General features: G+C 37.9%; 1 protein-coding gene across 1 annotated transcript in view; it reads left to right on the plus strand.

Annotated features, from left to right (window-relative positions):
• Positions 1 to 18,934, plus strand: part of ngfrb (nerve growth factor receptor b) — a 42,556-nt gene extending 23,622 nt beyond the window's left edge. The window contains exons 4-6 of the mRNA XM_081600654.1: positions 9,443 to 9,683; positions 11,333 to 11,493; positions 14,878 to 18,934. Of these exons, the coding sequence (XP_081456780.1) occupies positions 9,443 to 9,683; positions 11,333 to 11,493; positions 14,878 to 15,221 (746 nt within the window). The 3' untranslated portion in view covers positions 15,222 to 18,934. The remainder of the gene's footprint in view (positions 1 to 9,442; positions 9,684 to 11,332; positions 11,494 to 14,877) is intronic.
• Positions 18,935 to 19,330: the final 396 nt, after the last annotated feature.

The raw sequence follows: 19,330 nt of genomic DNA on the forward strand, positions 1-19,330 counted from the left end.
TCTTCATCTTCCTCTACAATACTGAGCAGGCCTTTTCAGACTAGGCCTCCAGAGTTGACACTTTGACAGCAAGATGGTTATCTTAAGAAGTGTGATATGGCTTCCACTCCTCTGTAGGCCACAGAGCAAGGTCAAAGGTTGAAGATCATGGGAGGCTTGTATTTTAAGAGGGATTATCAGGCAGTGTGAGCTCCCACCAGAGCTGAACAACACGGTATATAATCCGTTCAGGGGTCAAAACATCAAATCAGCAACAGTGGAAATGAGGGTAATTAGGTAATAATTAAAGTAATAGAGCACAAATAACTCAATATATTCACAACTGCGACTCTGATCAATGTTTATAAGATAATTAGTCAAAGCATGTAGCAAAAAAGTGAGCCAGTTAATTTTTTAAGTATAAAATAATGTGGTTTTTTTCTGTAGTATTAATCTTAGAGATTAAATGTCTTATATTTTCTATATAGCATTACAGGATCTAGGGACTCCAGAGGAGCGGTTTCCAAACTTTCAGCTTCTTATCCACAAAATAAAAATATGAAAGGGTCATGACCCCGACTTTTGGTTGAACATTCAAGCATTTCTACTGTCAGTTAAAAAGTTGCACAACCTGCATCAACAAACAGTATATTGGCCAACATGTTACTTTTATTCACTTTCAGATCTTGTTTGTTTTTTTTAAACTATATTTCTAAAATGCAAGTGATTTCTCATAGTCATCGGACCCCCCAACCTCGGGTCTCGGAACCCAAATTAACGGCTCCAAATTGCAGCTAATTTATGTCTCAAGTTTATTTACACTGAACTAATTCAAAACAATGTAATCTCAAGTCATTGCAGAGGACAGACTGGTCCAATTTACATCCTGAAAAATGCAATTAAATAAACTCAGTACAATCTATGTCAGTCAACTTACATTCACACTTAATTCCAGTTAACATGAAATATTTACAACAACAAAAGCAATCGGTTTCAGTTTTTAATTTGAATTGGTAAAAAGTTCCAACAAAATAGCATTGTGTGTGTAGAAAATACAAAACACAAGAGATCACTTTAAACCTAATATTGGAGACCTTCATCTTTACAACTGTTTATTTGGAGGGTTGTGGTTGTTAAAAACATGAGACCTGTTCTTGGTTAATGTAGCAACATTTTGTTTTGCAACAGTGGAAACTTAAGATGATTAGCATCATGTCAAGATGGGGGCAACGCGAGGCTTACTGCCCCCATCTCAGAAATGTCTAAATCCTAAATCAGTACCACTAAGACACTTCTGTTGCATCAACTTGGCCATATTCATACTGGTAGACCTACAAACCATCCAGCTACACAGACAGTGGGACAGTGGCGCCTGCAGCTGTGCGTACTTTTGAGTAAAAATAAAATATAGTTATTGTACTTTATATTGTGTTTCCCCTATGCTATTCACAAGATGGTGGAATAAAAGAAAAATGGTCTTTCATGTCAAAATATTCTGTATGTAGCCCACATCTAGTATACAGGCATATGTCCATCCTAAACCTTATTATAATAGATAATGTTATTGTAATACTTTGTGTATTTGGCGGCTTGGCACTCTTTCTGTAAGCTGAATGTGATCAGGCAGTGAAGCTAGCTAAAAATGAAGAAGTGAACATTAAACCCTCATGCAGTTTTAAGAAGGGTTAAGTGAACCCCGCCTGAACGTTTTATCCTATGCGCAGTGCGCCTGCGCTTATTTTTGAAGCATCCCATCGGTTCGCCATTGACAGACCATGACACCTGCCGTGCACTTCACCTGTGCCACGCTATACTGGGAGAGTGAAACAGTTGAATCCATTCAAAACGTTGGTCAAAAACAGTAGAAATTAAGCAAACATTATCACTTCACCTTGTCCTCTTTCTGGAAGTCTCAGACACACCACCTGAACCTGGGAATCATCATCCTCCTTCTGTAGATCTGTCTTTATTATTTAGTGTAATTTATCAAAAGAAGTAGGCTATGCAGGCATAAGTGTGTGTGTGTGTGTGTGTGTGTGCGTGCGTGCGTGTGTGTGTGTGTGCGTGTGTGTGTGTGCTGCATTTGGACTCATTGGGCGTTGTGTGGATCAGATCTGCTGTTTCTGTGCCATCGCATCACATTGTGACAGCGTTCATGAGGATTAGGTGCAGTGATAGTTTTGTGCGTACCCGCCAATAATATCCTGCAGGCGCCCCAGGTTTCGATAAGTTAAGTGTTGGCCTGACCTAAGAACAATCATGTAGGTGGAACCGAGAGCTGATTTGAAGTAATGCACATTAATTCCACAGAGATTATTTCAAAATACATAATTAATAGGAGTGGGGAGCCATGCTAGCTCGGCGTTCCAAGGCCCTTTTATTGCCATGATTAAAGATGAATGAGTTGTGCTTGAGTTTGACAAAGTATGTGCTGCCCGTTCTTATCAGGCTGAGGTTTTGGCTAACCTCCCTGAAGGACAGAGATGTTCAATGACAGTGTTCTGCCTTGGGATTTTACCCAGAACTGACAGCGCCCATGTGAGCTAACCTTTCACCCAAAGCTAGAGGTTCCTAAAGTTCTGGCTGTAAGGCTGAAAAAACAACACCACATGTGAAATCATTTTACTTGTGCAAAAAAACAAAAGAGGAAAGTTCAAGGGATTCGTTCACCGTGAGTCACCAAAAAACTAAGCCACGTGTGTTTTCTTCCGGGCACCGATACTCAGCACAGATTGAAATCAATAAGATGACTGATTGAACATCACAGATGGAAAGATGAAGGTTTAGAGGAAGGGAGGCAGAAATTGACTGGGTCAAGTCCATTCTGGTATTGAGTTGATAGGTGAGAAGGCCAGGAGCTGTTTCCTTCCTGAATTTGGTTGACCTTAACAATAGACAGCCTGGCCTCTGCAAGCGAGAAAGCAAAATCGACTAAGCGGCATAATGCACAGCCTCTCTGACACAAAGAGAGGGACGGGAGGAGAAGGTCAAATGTGTGAAGGATTAAGGTGCATGAAAAGAGCAGAGGAGGACGGATTAGACACAAAACCTCATATCTGTCGTTGGCGGATGTCGTTTTTCTCATTCACTGATTTGTGCACACGAGGCAAACATTACAGACTATAAAGAAGAGGTATTGATCCACAAAATAAATAATTAGATAAGCAAACGCTAACAAAGAAGTGGAACAAATTAAAATGGAGAGATGGAGATTTTTTCTTTGCTAAAATCACTTCTGGAAAAAATGATTTGGTCCATTATTGTTAGAAAGGTGACAATATTCAAGGGTTAGGATACTTTTTTCATTTCTTTTTGGCAGTTATTTTCTGATTTTTATTACTAGTAGTAATAGTAGTATATTTCTCTAATATCACTTGTTTTAGTTAATCTAGGGCCACATTAATCTTGAAGTGGGAAAGAAGAAAAAGAAATAACGAGACATAAATAAATAAATTAAAGAGCTAAAGAATATGGCGGTTTTTGACCATTTATTGATCATTTACAATGAATTTGTAGGCATCAGTTGTGTTGTGATAGTTTTAATGGTTTTAATGTATTGAATATTATCAATATTACTAATATTACCTATGGGTGCAAATCATTTTTCAAAAGAATGAAGATTTAGTACCTCTTATTCCAGTCAGTATATACAGTTAAGTCCTAAAATATTCAGTGAGACAGGCATCTCTCAAAAGATCACCTCGAAAGTCTGTTTTATGTTTAAAAAATCAGACAAACAAAACAAACCGATTATAATGTGTACAATTTTCATCAAAAATGTATCTGCATTTTTTTTGGTCTCCTAATATAAAATACACTGACATTTATGCTTTTAATAAAAAAAAAAAACATGAATAATCTTTGAATAAATTAGTAAACAAATGTGTCAAAAACTTTTCTTACATTATATATACACATATACAGCTCTGAAAAAAAATATTTTACACATCACTTTAACATGATGCAACTTTTAACTTGTAGGGGAGTCTAGTTATCACCACCAAACAATAAATTAGTGAGATCCTAATGTGCATTTGAAAGGAATCTGACAGACAAAAAACCCTAGGACAAATGGGGGAAACGACAAAAGAACAAAATGCCATGAACATTCCTGATTTTCTGCGTGTAAAACCACATCAACTCCACAGATATGAGGAATCCCCAAACCCACTCCCACTTAACAATTGTCAGTCTTTGTACATCACAGTCCGTCTTTGTGTGGCTTATAGCTTGGATCACTTGTATTGACCTATATCTCAACTGAGCTGGGGTGTACGGCCGCAGCTGACCTCCTCTTTTTTACCCTCTTGATCCTTGCTCCACACAGTATGCACATTGTAACGATGAGGGACCTTTTTAAAGGCGACAACATGTATGCCCCCTGACTCCGTCTCCTAAAGCTGCCAGCCAGCACGCAGGAATTTGCCCTGACATTCCAAGCGGGAAAGTTTTCTGGGGGGTGCAGGGGGGGTGATTTTTGCACGAGCGAATGTGTCGGGTGGCAGGGGTGAACACAACAGTCCCTGTGCGCACTCGTGCCGTCAATTCGTTGTCAAAAGTTCAGCACGTTTTTTTTTTCCTCATGAAGATTGAGAGTCTTGTGTTGGTTGAAAGTGTCTTTGTCAAGTCTGGTCCCTTTCACATTGATGTTGTGTTTTATTGTCACATATATGTCTCCAGTGGAGTTGGTTTAAAGTTGGCATAAAGAGTGACTGTCAATAATAGATGGGTTTTCTGTAGCCTTGTCCACATGTTATTAAAGAAATATCAGTTTTTATAAACACAAACCCATACAAATCTGTCACTGAGCGTTGCTGTAAACATGCCACACCCATGGAGGGCAGTGTAGCTCAAAGTTAAAAACCTTTCAGCCAATCAGATTGCTTCAAAACAACCATAACTATTTGAAATACTTTTCAGTAGCGTATTAGAATAAAACACAAAATGGTGTTGATTGGGAATCGTGTCAAAGCAAGTACATAAAACTAACTTTTCTGCAAGATATAGATCAGTGGTTCTTAACCTGGGTTCGATCGAACCCCAGGGGTTCGATGAGTCGGTCTAAGGGGTTCGGTGGAGCCTCTGCCGCGGAGGTTAGTTTGGAATAAGAAGGGTTCGGTCAATGAGCATATGCAACTGGGGGGTTTGGTACCTCAAAAAAGGTTAAGAACCACTGATATAGAAGCTTTTGTAAGACAATAATTCCTTAGTAATAATAAAAAAGTTAAAGTTGCACTTGCAGAATATTTCACTTATAACAAGATATTTTATGGTACAATATTAAGGAATTATTTACTTAAGTTTTGTCTACTTACAAGTAGACAAAACTACTTGTAAGTTAGTTTTGTCTTATTTCTAGAATACTAAGATTTTTGCACTAGAAACTTGACTGAAACTACTTGGTCAGATTTTGTAGTTCTTGCAGTGAACATTGCGCTACTTGCAAACCTTTTTATTATCTTCAGAGCAAGTGAACTAAAATGTTCCCGTTTATCTTTTCAGAGACTTGAAGCTTTTCTGTTCCACAAATAGACAATGCAAACAATAAAGACTCTCAGGCTTGTGGCTTAAGTAGCACATTGATAACACATATCAAGGAAATCCATCCTCTTAAAAATATTGATATTAAAAAATATGAACTTTGACGGTAAACAGGAGAGAGAAACCGAGAGCTTCACAAACGAAAGAGATGGAAAGCTTCTGAGGGTGGAGAAGGAGAACAGATGCTCAGAATGTGGCTTGGTCGATAAAACCGATGGAGTTACTCTTCTGCACTCTCGGGTTTCCCAAGTTGACCTCTACGAGTGCCGATCACATTCTGCCGCAGAAGAGGCAAACGCACTCATCCACTGGAGCGTCACGCGTGCACACATGGCAGCTTCCCCTCCACAAACATGCACACTTAGAGGTGTGGCTCAAGTATGCGTGTAGAAAATTGAGATGGGTCAAGTAAGCTGGGATCACAGCCAGAAGTCTCAAGGAGAAAAGAGAAAGTTGTGAGAAAGAGCAGATTAAACGAACAGAGACAGCGTTATCTGTTGTTTCTCTTCGCTGCTTGTTTTTCACTCTAGGTTTGTCTTGTTTTCTTGGGTGGGTGCAGCTTATTAAAAAGAAGCCCCTCCTTTCCTTTACATTAAGACGGCAAAGTATTGACACATCAACACCTGTTTGCAAGAGGCTGCAAGCAGCTGGAATTACAAGTTAAACTCAGGTGTGGCCAAATAACATACACACACACACACACACACACCCGTCACACACAAAGCACTCATGCAAGGGTGCAAGGCAACAACAGCATCTTCCTATATAATTACTTGCTTGACAACACACGCAGGAGTGGATTTCCTGCTGCAAGTCGTTATCCGATGAAGCCAGAAGGAAAATTCTTTTAATATTACTAACAATCAGACTTAACCTTAAAAATATGGATTAAAAGGTTTTGTTACTGTTATACTTGGTTTCCAGCTGACAGATCCTGCTAATTTAGAAGCTCTGCACTTTTCAGTTTTAAAATACTTAATGACAAGCTTGGGTTATGTGACGGTGGAGGCGCCTGGAGTCTGAAGCCTCTGGGCTTGATTTGTAGCCTCCTCATTTTTTAAATGTTTAAAGCTGAGGATGTAAGGGACAGTCACACATTACGAAACGGTTTTTCCTTCAGAACCGAACTAATGTTCTGTCTCATAGATCCAACAAGGTGTCCGACGTTCTTCTCAGACTTTTTGATCCATAGTGGCAGGATAACATCACACAGCTAATGCAGATTTGTCAACGTAACAGTCATATAGCTCAGCATAATGGATGAATTGGAATAATGAAAGTCAAACTTGTAAACATGTAATCTAGAAGGTTACACAGCAATAATCTCGTGGGATTTAGAAGCACGATAAATGAATACAAAACTGACTAAACAGAAGGTTGAAAACTGATAGCAGCACGAGGATAAAATGTAAAGACTGGAAGATGAAGAGAGATGGTGGGGAGGGGACATTTGTCCTGGACAAAGGACATTTTTGTCAATGAATGGTATCCTGTTCCCTGAGTATATATATCTCCTAGGGGGTAAAAGATAATGGGGTGATACTGGTGCATCTTTTTGTCTTGTGCTGAAGATGCCTGGATGGGACATGATGTAGTTTCTTCTTAAAATCTAAGCAAATAAATAACCAAAACAGAAACATACAGATCATTACAGATTCACTCAATTCAAAACGACAGTCTAAACTTTTATTGACATTAACTCAATACATTTTAAACATAAAACTTAACTTTGATCTACTACTGTATAGAGTACTTTAATGCAAACACACTCAGTTCACTCCTGGGGGGTGTTGACCTTTTGGTCGGAAGGCGACCCCCACCTCAGTAAATCGTAGCTGCTGAGTCATAGCTACTAGAAACCGCGGAGCGCTGCACTGATGAGCCGTTTACAGATATTTTTAACACTTTGCTTGAGACGTGCCATTTGTCAGACTGTTGTAAATCCTACACCTAAAATAATCACAGCACACAGGACCGAATGCCCACATGGAAGCTTAGAGACTTTAATAATATGGTTTCTGTGAAGGTATGTAATTCTTGAGCTAGCTGAATGCAGTTGGTATGGGGGAATTTTTCTGTCATAATTCGAGAGCACACATTTTCAATTCGAAAGCAGAATTTCATGTCTTTTGTACTCAAAATTTCTGCTCTCTTTCAAATATTCACTGTCTTTTCTCAAACCCGTCTCCTCGTGCTCAAAACGTGTCTCTGCTCGAATCAAATCTCCGCTTGCAAACCTCTCTGCTCGCTTGCGAATTATTTTCTGCTCGCGCTTGGAACAAAAACACACTGTTGCCTGGCAACCCCTAAGCCAATAGAATGAAAGTGTTATACTGGGTGCGTTTGTAGTCACACAGGCACTCCCACTAGAAGGAAACAAACGCACCCAGTGTAACACTTCCATTCTATTGGCTGAGAGGTTGCCAGGCAACGCTACTTTTTGTTCCAAGTTAGCACAGAACGATTTGCAAGCGATCAGAGGGGTTTGCAAGCGGAGATTTGATCCGAGCAGACACTTTTTGAGCGTGAGGAGAAAGATTTGAGAAAGCACAGAGAATATTTGAAAGAGGGCAGAAGTTTTGAGTACGAGAATTACATGTTTTGAGAAGAAAGACATGAGGTCCTGCTTTCAAACTGAAAATGTGTGCTCTCATGTATAGCAGAAAAATTCCCCCATAAATGGGTTATTTAACAAATGCTAAACAGTCAATAGTTCTGTAAGTGGAGCAGCAAAGGAAGGAAGAGAAAGATACCTTTTATAAGTTATGAATACCCAAATCTGATAACAAAATTAATTGATTTGCAGCGTGTTGAACACCAATAAAAGGTGCCTCAGTTTTGCTGAGGTTTTAGACTTTAGCATAATTGTTCAGCAAGGTTGTCATAAGACTCGGTTGGAACAAATAAAATAGCCTTAAGAACGGTTTCCAATCCCTAACAAGTAGGAAAGTGTTGGCATTTCCACAAAGCACTTTTCTCATCCCTGGAAATTCCTTTGCCAAAAGCTCCACAGCAGCTCACCGCATCGTCTTGTAAACGTTTTCACCTCCTCTGTGAAAAATGGACGCTTTGCACTCAGCAGCTCTCCTGAGGTATTTAGAGCCCTTAGAAGCCAACACGCTGATTTCCTGTTAATGATGTGAGCAAGTGTAAGTAAGTGACAGGCGAGGATAGGTTTCCATATTCGCGGTGAGGAGGGAACGTCTCCGCTAATGGTCGGAGGAATGCGGGCAGGACTGGATGGACAAACCTGCTCTTACGCTCATTAATGGTTCCTCTGGGATTTGGGGGAAATGACCGTGATGTGGGATCCGATGTGTGTCTGCATTTAGAGCTATGAAGGATAGAGGCTGAAAAAAAAAACAGGAGCTTGTAGCATTTATATCTTCAATCTTGTGTGTGATATTTAAAAGCATGTTGCTCCATCTGCCGCAACTTATGAAGGAGCAAACACTGTCAAGGTACAATCCTTATAAATAAAATATATTATGACACAATACAGACAAACAGTTTCTAGAAAATCAAACATGCAGGCACTGATCATGTGATTCTTGTTTTTTTGTGTATTAATTTAGTAGAAAATGATTTTTAAGACTCATATTTTCTAACGTTTTCTGGTATTTTGATCCAGTTGTGAGAAGCCGTCACTGATAATGAGTTCTGAATAAAAGTACAACGTCTGAGACCAGAGACTTGCAAACATGGTCAAGCACCAATTCAAATATCAGTAAATGTTTATAGCCTGGAGAAGCTGGCTGTAGATCAAACAGAAAGCTGAAAGGAGGAAGAGTATTGGAGTGACACTTAGCAGGCAGCCAAAAGGAGCCAAACAAGCTAAAGCCTGTCACTGGAATGCTGCTTTTCTACTGCAGTTATGATACTTAAAAATAAAACCTTGTTTATATGTGGTTGTTTTTTCCAGCAAACTACCAAAATTCCACACCTGATGGTAGTTTCCCAGTGACATTTGAGGAATACAATCCACTAGAAATCCTCCCACCAGAGGCGCCTAGTCCCAACACCACCACCACCACCACCACCACCATAAATGGAGACTCCAAAGAAAGGCTCTACCAGAGGATTAATGACAAACTCATCCCCATCTACTGCTCCATCCTGGCAGCTGTCGTCGTGGGTCTTGTGGCCTTCATCATCTTTAAGAGGTGAGTACTCCGTGGTTGAAGATGTCATAAAGAATCCAACAAACAAAGCAATTGCGGGGCTTCAGATGACTCAGCACAACGTCACCCAATGCAGATGGAGGGCAGGAAGTAAATTCAGCCCATTTACTTCTGTTGATCCAGCTTCAAAATGCCTAAAGTCTGAGTCCTCTACGGTTGTTCCAACCGTTCTAATAGAAAGATAAAAGTTATTTTTGTGGTCACAAGGGAGTTCATTTTTAAAAACTTACTGAAAAAAGAGGAGAAAATTGGATCAACAATCTACAGCTAAAAACAGGAGGTGTGGAAACTAACAGTGCCAGAGTTTGCAGTGACCACTTTCTAACAGGTAACCATCGGATCATTTAAATTGTATTTTCAGATACTTTATTGGACAGCAAGACAAGCATTCATATGTAATGTAAGATACATTATTTTTATGCCCTAGCTTGGTCAAATAAAGGTTTCTACAGGTTTCTGTAGATCGCTGCGAACCGTCGACCTTCACAAACGCAGTATGACTCAACATTAACACACAACTCCAGCAGGAATTTGGGTTTACAGAAGCTAAATAAATAATTTACCAGGAGATCTAAGCACATAGAAATAACACGAGTTAGCTTGTTGTCAGCATTATCATCATAAACTAATTCCTTAAAATAGCACAACTCACCCAGCAGAAACAAGTTTAATGCTTCTTGTGATCCTAAATGATTGACCCAACCTGAAACTAAATAATTGTATGCTTCAGGCTTTTCAAAGCTTTCATCTGGCTCGTCTTATAATATGAACTCTGCATCTAGGTAGTCAGTTATGTCGTTCGTCTCGATGCCGGATAAATCCTCAAGATTATATGAAAACTCTTTTTTTTTTACATAGACAATATGGACCATGACCTAAATAATTTTTTTCAAGATGCCTCGTCAGTTTCAGCCCATTTAGGGGATTAGCTACTCGTGATCCATTTTGCTCTGTTTTGAACAGGAGAAATCCACTTCCTGACCCCCATCTGACTTTTGCACATCATCCAGGCCACGTGTCTAAAACCAGCAATATAATGAATCCATGAAGATTCAACTTAAGTCTTTAAATAAATGTTGAACTCACTGGATGTAAAATATGGTTGTTGCAGTTTTTTCATATTTAATGAAATCGTCTGTTGCTACATTTCAATATGGCAGCAATCTGCTTGTTTTATGGGTTACAGTATCCATTCCTCCCATAAATGTTGCATGCACAATATGTTTAGGTATTAATGTTGTATTAGTGGGGCACAATGACAATGTTTACCACTGTATTAAAGTCCTGGTGCATACTTTTCATAGTATTTTAGGTTTCAGTTTGTTTGCTTTTAGAACAAACTTCACAGAAAGAAACTAGGAAGTGAATCCAACAGTAACTAATAATAACTAGACACAAGAAATAAACATAATTAACTAGAACCACTAACAAAGGACTAAAGAAAAACAGGAACAATAATGATCTAACAAATTAACATGAAATAATAATAAAACTACAATCAAACTACATTTACAACCCGGAGAAGTGAATTGAGTGTTGTAAGCAGGCAGGTGCTGCATTTTCTCTCCGTCTTTGTCCCACAAAGCAAAATTCAGGGTCATCCTTTTTGGCTTGCACTGATTTTCCTTCAGGTGGAACAGCTGTAAGCAGAACAAACAAGGAGCCAACAACTGCACGACCAACCCGAACCAGACTCCGTCTCCGGAGGGGGAGAAGCTCCACAGCGACAGCGGCATTTCTGTGGACAGCCAAAGTCTGCAGGAGCAGCAGGGACAGACTCAGTCACAAACAGGTAACATTCACTTAAAAAACAAAACACTACCTCTATTTAAAGACATACACACTGTAAAACATCTGAGGCGCATTTAGTTGTCTACTGTCTTCTGCTCTTTAAGTCAAACAAGTTTAGCGAGTTTTAGATTTTGAACCTAAATGTGTGAGTTTGTGTAAGATAAACATATGTAGCCAATATACTGGATAGTTTAATTTCACAGTCGAGGTTCAGAAAGAGCCCAACACAAAAAAGGATCCAGACAAGGATTAAAGGGGGAATATAACAGTGTTCAAATCAGGAGCAAAACAAATAAACACAAACCGATCTGCAAAAGAAAAACAAATTAAATAGAAGGGCTTTCAGGTTTTAGTTCAACCAAAAATAAAATTAAAAGTTTCACAGGAAAATGAAATCAGCCAAAAAAAAAAAACACAAAACATTTGTTTGGTTGTACAACACTTCAGCTTAAAATGACCAAAACCCACAACAGTAAACATACTGTTTTATTTTTATTACATAAAACACAAAATTATTAAACAAACCTTGGTTTATGCAAATGGGGCAGCTGTTGGTGTAGCGCTGAGCTAACAGATTTAGCTTTACCTGGCAGCAAACGGAGAGTTTGAGAGATGACGTTGTAAGATTGTTAGATCAATAAGAGGTTTTACCAATTACTGAACACAAGGAACTTATTGCCGATTGTGTGTGGTAAGGTTTGAAAGTTCAAAGCCTTTTCAAACAGGCCTCTCAGTCTGACAGGAGAGGAAGTGAGGAAACAGGAAGTGACATGACTTGCTGTCACTCTTGACATACACTTCAGGGGAGCAACATCAATGCAATTTGGTAGCCAGGTTATTAATTTTGTCAATCCTCCAAGAGTTGAATAAAGTTTAAATTTTAGGTTAGCACTTAAAAAAACTGGAAGAAGAAAAAGACAGGAGTGGGAAGTATTTCCCAGAATGCTTAGCGGCATGTTTTTGTATCCTGAGGTAGAAATGCGTTGCATTGATGGGACTCTGGTGTTTTATTAAGGCAAATGTTTATTTTGAGACTGATGTCCTGTTCACACTAAATGTTTCTGAGCTGAATTCATTGTGATTTTTAATAAAATTCTTTATCAGAGCAGAAATTTTCTTTATGCAATTTCAAATAAGAATTTACATTAGTAAAGTAAAATATTTTAACTTGATATTGTGATAGAAAATAACTGCTAAATATGTTCTCTTTAACCAGGTGAGGGCAGTTTTTCTTATTGTGAAATAATTATTTGGTTTAAATTGCAGCATTAAGTTAAAACTCACAATTCAAAGTAAATGAATCTAAAAAACAATGTTTCGACAACTTATCTTTTGGTGTTAAATCAACCAAAACATGATTTAAATTGCATTTTCAAGGCAGCAGGTGGACTTTCATTTCAAAATTAAACCACCTTTAAATGTTTTACAGTGTAGTAATTACAAAACCACAGTGAGTGCATTGCATGCAGACATGTTTTAATTTGAAAACATCCTTTAGTTTTCTCTGAACTGTTTCTCCAGAGGAATTTTCCCTCTGGAATGAACCATCTGAAGCCGTCACCAACTCCATGTTAACAATGACCTTTGAGACTCTAGCAAATCAGCAGAGCAGGGCTAGAAAACTGATAGTGTTTGTTTTCAGGGCAGTTCATGCTGCTGCTGCTGCTGCTGCTGCTGTAAAGTCCTGACAAACCGGCTCAATCAATCAATCAATCCAATTTTATTTGTATAGCACATTTCAGTAGCAAGGCATTTCAAAGTGCTTTACATAATTAAAATAAAAACAGCATGTGACAGTGAACAAACAGAAAGAAGACAGAGTATTGAAAAATAAAGGTTAAAAAAGTTAAAAACATCAAAACCCGCACCCCTTGTAGGACTTCAGTTAAACGTCTCACACCTCAGAGTTTTAGTTAAGATGTCATTTAACAAGGATTCTCTCACCCGTAGATATAGATTCGTTTAACTGGGACGTTTTCCGGGGGGGCTTTACAAAGACAGTGTGAAAGAGAAATAAAAAGAAATTAATAACTAGATGAAAAGTAAAGATAAAAACATCAAAGACATCAAAGCAGCTCAACACAATTTATGGATTTCAAAGCATCTGTTGAGTATTTAAACAGCATTTCCTGCATTTTAAGTTGAAGGAAACATTCGCAATCAGTGCACAAAGAAACATTTTAACACAAAATAAGAAGTGTTAGACTTTTTTTTTATTATTTCATGTAGGTTTTTCTTCTGCTTGTATGAATAAACAAGGAGGCTCCTTTAGATATCTTCCATGATCATTAAATCGTAACGTCCCTTTAAGGAGCCATTGCTACTTGCCAAACTGCTTCTTGCAGCAGACAGTGTTTGGATTGTTATAAGGGAATTTTTCCCCCCTCTGTCGTTTTGGTTAAAAAGAAAAAATAAGTCACATTTCAAAACTCAGCTTTTTATAGTGTTGTGTAAAAGAGAACAGTTTTTGCAAAAGTCATGCTTTGTTGTGGAAGTTGGCGGAAGAAAAAAAAGGTTTTATAGCTGTGTCTAAATCCATAAATATTGTCTCCGATATTGATCTAAATTATTGAAGATTAGATATTTACAAATACAAAACGCCATTCAGAGAAATGAATGCCATGTGGGTCCTTGAAAATAGTAACACTCAGAGTTGGTTAGGAATATTTACTCAATTGCATTTACTTGAGTAACTTTTTTGAAAAAATTTACTTTTAGGAGTATTTCTACTATGCTGCACTTTTGAGTGATTTTATTATGAAGTATTTCTACTCTTACTTGAATAAAATTTCTGAATTTTCTACCCACTGAATGAAAAACAAACGTTTTAACCAAAATTTCACCAGACACAGACACACAGCTGCAGTCCTTGTTAAAGTTTTATGAGTTTTTTTATTGAAAGAAACTGATTTAGAAAAATTTATTTAGCCTGATTTTATTATTTGAATTATGAAATTTTTGTCCTTAAAATACCAACATTTCCACTGAACTTTATATTTTGGTCAGTCTGATTATGTAATTATTGAATATAAATGATAATTTACTCAGTAGACTTTTTAACAGATACTTTTTTACTCTTGAGTCATTTCTTAGACAGCTACTCTTACTTTTACTTGAGTAAAAATATGTTGAAGTAGTACTACTCTCACTTACAGCAGAGAAAAATATTACACTGTATTTAATCAGTAGTGCGATGTAGTTTGCAGGGAAAAACACAACTTCACATCTCAGAGCTGCTGACGAGCATCAGAGGCAACAACAGACATCTGCCATTTGAATTTTTGAAGAGGACTTGCATAAAACCTGTAGAATTTGGGTAAAAAATTTCCATCAAATTTCCCAGTAATTCAAAATAAAATAAATCGTGCCTAATTTCTCCCTGCAGTTGTGACCATCGACGAAGAACCATGTCTGCTCCTTCCTCTCCATACCAGGGAGAAAGTGGAGAAGCTGCTTTTCCAGGGCAGCGAAGGGGAAAACTGCGACCACATGCAGGACAGCGACTGGTGCAACCTGGCAGGCCTTCTCGGATACGAGGAAGAGCGAATCGCGACCTTCCAGCAGGAAGAGCATCCCGTCCGAGCGCTGCTGTCCGATTGGGCGAGGAAGGACTGTGCAAGCGTCGACGCGTTGTGCACAGCGCTCCGCAAGATCAACCGTAACGACATCGCGCAAAGTCTGGTGCTCAGCCCAAGCGGCACAAAGCCCACTGCTACCTCTGTGGTGTAGCGTCTCTCCGTTCCTGTCTGAAACAACTTAACACCTGGACCTTAACATTCAAATATTCCAAATACAGCATCTTAGATTATTCCACATAATTCCTGCTGCAGCTGCCTGACACAATATCTTTATGATGCAAGTCAGAGAGATGATCCTGGAAACCCCTTTAATAAATCACTCCGAATCTAAAATAAATGAGCAAAACAAAGCAAAGTTAGGTTTTCCAAATTACTTAAACTTGCAGACAATGGAAAATTAAAGCAATTTAAAATTAGGAAAGGCACATTTCATTTTAAATCACGGGGACATCAGGTTTAAAATCCTCTGACTGAACTCGCCATGGAGCAGTTGTCTGCTTTGAACACAAACTTTTGTGGATAACTTCCTGTTAGTTTCTTTCTGCTCCTTTATGTCTCTTTATCTTCACATGTTTGTATTTTCTGTGGGCCTTCCACTTATTACACTGTCTTTCTTTTTATGTTACCAAAGAAGCTGAAGTGTTTTTCAGACCCAACCTGTTCAGCGACATTATTTACATGCCCTGTCAGACTTTTTGAACTTATCGTGACACGTGTCTTGCGTCTGTAACTACTGTGCCTGTTTCTTCCACTGGATGAAGAAGTATCTGGATCGACAGCCTGAGGCGGTTCTAATGGACTCATTTAAAATGAACCTGCTTCCTCGCTCCCTTATTATTATTAGTAATAGATAAAAGCGCAAAGCAGCAGTGCATGAGGATGTCATCTCTACGTCTCTCCACCTGTTTCTGCCGACTCTTGTTTTGTTAATTCTCCCTGAGGCGCTGTGAAAAGTGCAACCTGTTGGCATGTAGGCCTCGGCTTGCTTTTAACCGCTCAAACACCATTCCAGTATCACAGTTTCTCATCCTTACCCTGAAAATGATAGAGACTCTGTAAAAATCCTATGTACTATATTTACATGACAAACAAGTAGATACAAATGTAGATTTAGTTGACGTACATACACACCTACAGTCTGTAGCCCTGCATGCATGTACTGTGCTCAACAACCAAACATTTGCATTCAAAGTTGATGATGATAAAACAAGAAAAACATTATATTCTGCCACATATATGGCATGGCGCACTCAAACGAGGGACCACATACTGTTTATTGTTCATATTTGTGACAATTTGTTCAATGATCTCTAAAGTCTAGTTGCTTTTGTCGGCAACAGGCAGGAAATAATGCTGACGTACTTATTGCTTTGTTTTTTACGAACACATAGCTGACTCAAGACGTACAGCTGCAGCCTACAATATATTTACAACTTCCTCTGGCTTGACATTTTGCTCTACACCTAGCACTTTTGTGCGTCTGGTTTACATTCAAAGTCTATGTTGAGGCGCATCGAGGACGCGTCAAATTCGCTCTAGCCGTTGTTTTCTGCTGCTGGCCTATTGTTTGGACGCTAAGGTTGCTCTTGACGTGTCAAACGGTTCCAATCGCGACAGGATGGGACCACGACGCACGTAGACTTGGAATGTAAACCAGACCCGCCTGATGCTCCAAACACGTTTGGTGTGAATGCACCATGACTTCAGCATTTTCCTCTGTTTGATATGAGCCGTTAATAATTTGGTACAAACTTAAGAGGTCCTGCAGCCAAGACAGTCTCTCTTTTCACTCATTTTAAACCATCAGAAACACTTCTCCCTCCGCCAAATAAACCCCAAATATCTCGAATCTAGAGTAAAATTCTCAGGGACGTTAACTGAAATCTCAAACGCTCGACAATTGAATAAACACGCTCCGACGTGACAAAAGAGGCCATTATTCTCGCGACTGACGATCCTTAAAGCTGATTAATTAGACGCAGAAACTGGTCAGAAGAAAAGGAAGGAAAAAAGAGGAGAGTTTCACTTCTTCTTTGTTTGGAACAATGAACGGCGGATAAAAGGCAGGCCAGCTGAGACAAAAGTCACAGGATGCATGAGAGAAACTGAGACGTCTCAGATTACTTCAATCAATGCAAAGGAGAAACCCAGGCCTATACGTTAAACAACCTGTTCAGATGTAAGCATGTTGATTCCTTTTTCTGTTTATTTGAATTTAAGAAAACATTTTCTTCATCTCGTGTTATATCTTTTTTTTGTTTTTTTTTACTATTATATTACATTTTTTTGTTCACCAGAAAACACAAACGCAGAGCTAACTCACCCGACTCTCCAACTCGAAGCACATATTACTATTATTCCCTTGTACACGGAGCATATTGCTGTTGTATTACTTTATATGAAGGTATTCTTACTACTACTAGTACTTCTAACAAGCAATTTTTAAACGGTATTACATTTCTGTTTTTGATTGCAGCACTTAAATGTGTAATCATTTATGTTTTATGCATCACAAGTGCCTGGGAACTATTTCAGGTGTATGTTGGTGTTGTACATTTACTGTGTTAAGGAATTTGTAAGTGTAATTCTAGGTTATTTTACTTGTAAATAATTTGTCTTTATCTTTTATTTGTAGTTTTGTTGAAGCAACAGTGTATAGTGTAAATGTAAACAGGGCTTACTTTCTTATTGTCAGTGCTGTCCTTGTTTATCTAAGGAAATAGCAAAAGGAAATCGACTTAATTTATAATTATTGACCATCAGGTATCTTAAAATTAAGAAGACAAAAATGAAAGTTAAGTCTGAAAGTTATCAGGTGTTTGTTTTAGCAAATAAATCTTACACCTGTGGTTTACCATATTTTATGCATAAACACACAAAGAAGAGAAATTTCACAATAAAAGAGCAACAATTTCTCATAAAAAGCCTAATGAAGCTAAATGAGGCATTTCTGTATGACCCTATTAGTGCCATATAGTGAATTTTGTTTAATTGTGAATAAGTTATGAGAGGAGATGCATGCATCACTTTTAATCTCCTGAAAATCTGCAATTATAAGTTTGTTAATGCAACTGCAGGGAGGCATGGATGTGAACTATTTATGCAAATTTTACTACTTTATTCAATGTCCAAATTGAAAAAGCAAGCCTTCTTTTCCCCTAAAATAAAAAAGTATTTTATCATTTATGTCCAGATGTGGTCGTCTGCAAAGGTTTTCAGTTCTGGTGCTTGTGTTGTAGTATTCACACATGTGCACTATTACAAGCTGTAGCATAAAAAAATTGTCATAATATTACAAATAAATTACAAAACATTCCCAGACCAGGGTATTTGAAACATTTGCACCAGCAAAAGCATAACTCAGTTTAAGCCTCCAGTTGAGCTACAATAAAAAATGCATTATTCTACCAAGAGAAATTTTAGTTATTGATACTTATATTTAAGGGATTTCTCATCCTCATACTGATCATCTGTTCGTTCTACATGTATCTTGGTTTATCTAAATTATGTCAAACATAAATGATTTTTTTTTCTCGCTTTTTCTGCCTAAGACGCTGGTCTACCTGTACAGTTGAAGGTGAATGTGACGATATTGCACTTGAGACACAAGTTACAACCTAATTATGCAAAAAGGGACTGATAAATATAGGTTGGAGTGAGAGAGTAAGAGTGAAAAACTGTTTTGGGTAAAAAAACAAACAAACCCTGATGGTAAACAGTGATGAGAATGACAGTAAACCAGGACTGAATTGTACAGAAACGGTGAATGTTAAATGTATACTCACACATATACTGTCCTATACTGAATGTGAATTTGCTTTAAGTTCTACAATAGACAAGCAGTAAATAAAGCTCTTTAATTCACTCATGCTCTTTATTGATCCAACATAATACAGATGAGTGTGTCAAATTACAAGCTTCACACAATGAATAATTAAAGAAGACGAGAAAAAAAAATGTGAATATACAAAAAAAAAAAAACTCAGATTTTAGTGAATTTAGAAGTTATTTTTTGGATTGCAACACTTTTATTTTCCACTCTCTTTTTTTGCCTTATAGTTAGCTAACAACAACAAATATTTTTCAAATTTCCAAGGTTAAGCTGAACTCAAATGTTTTTTGTAACATAAAGCTCTGGGGAAAAAATGTAAAAACCACTTAAAATGATCAGTTTCTCTGATTTTACTCTTTATTTGTACATATCTGAGTAAAATCAACATTGTTCCTTTATTCTACAAACTATTGACGACATGCAAAATT

Source organism: Poecilia reticulata, chromosome 19, assembly GCF_904066995.2.
Source record: "Poecilia reticulata chromosome 19, P_reticulata-male-v2, whole genome shotgun sequence".
In the NCBI taxonomy this organism is placed as follows: domain Eukaryota; kingdom Metazoa; phylum Chordata; class Actinopteri; order Cyprinodontiformes; family Poeciliidae; genus Poecilia; species Poecilia reticulata.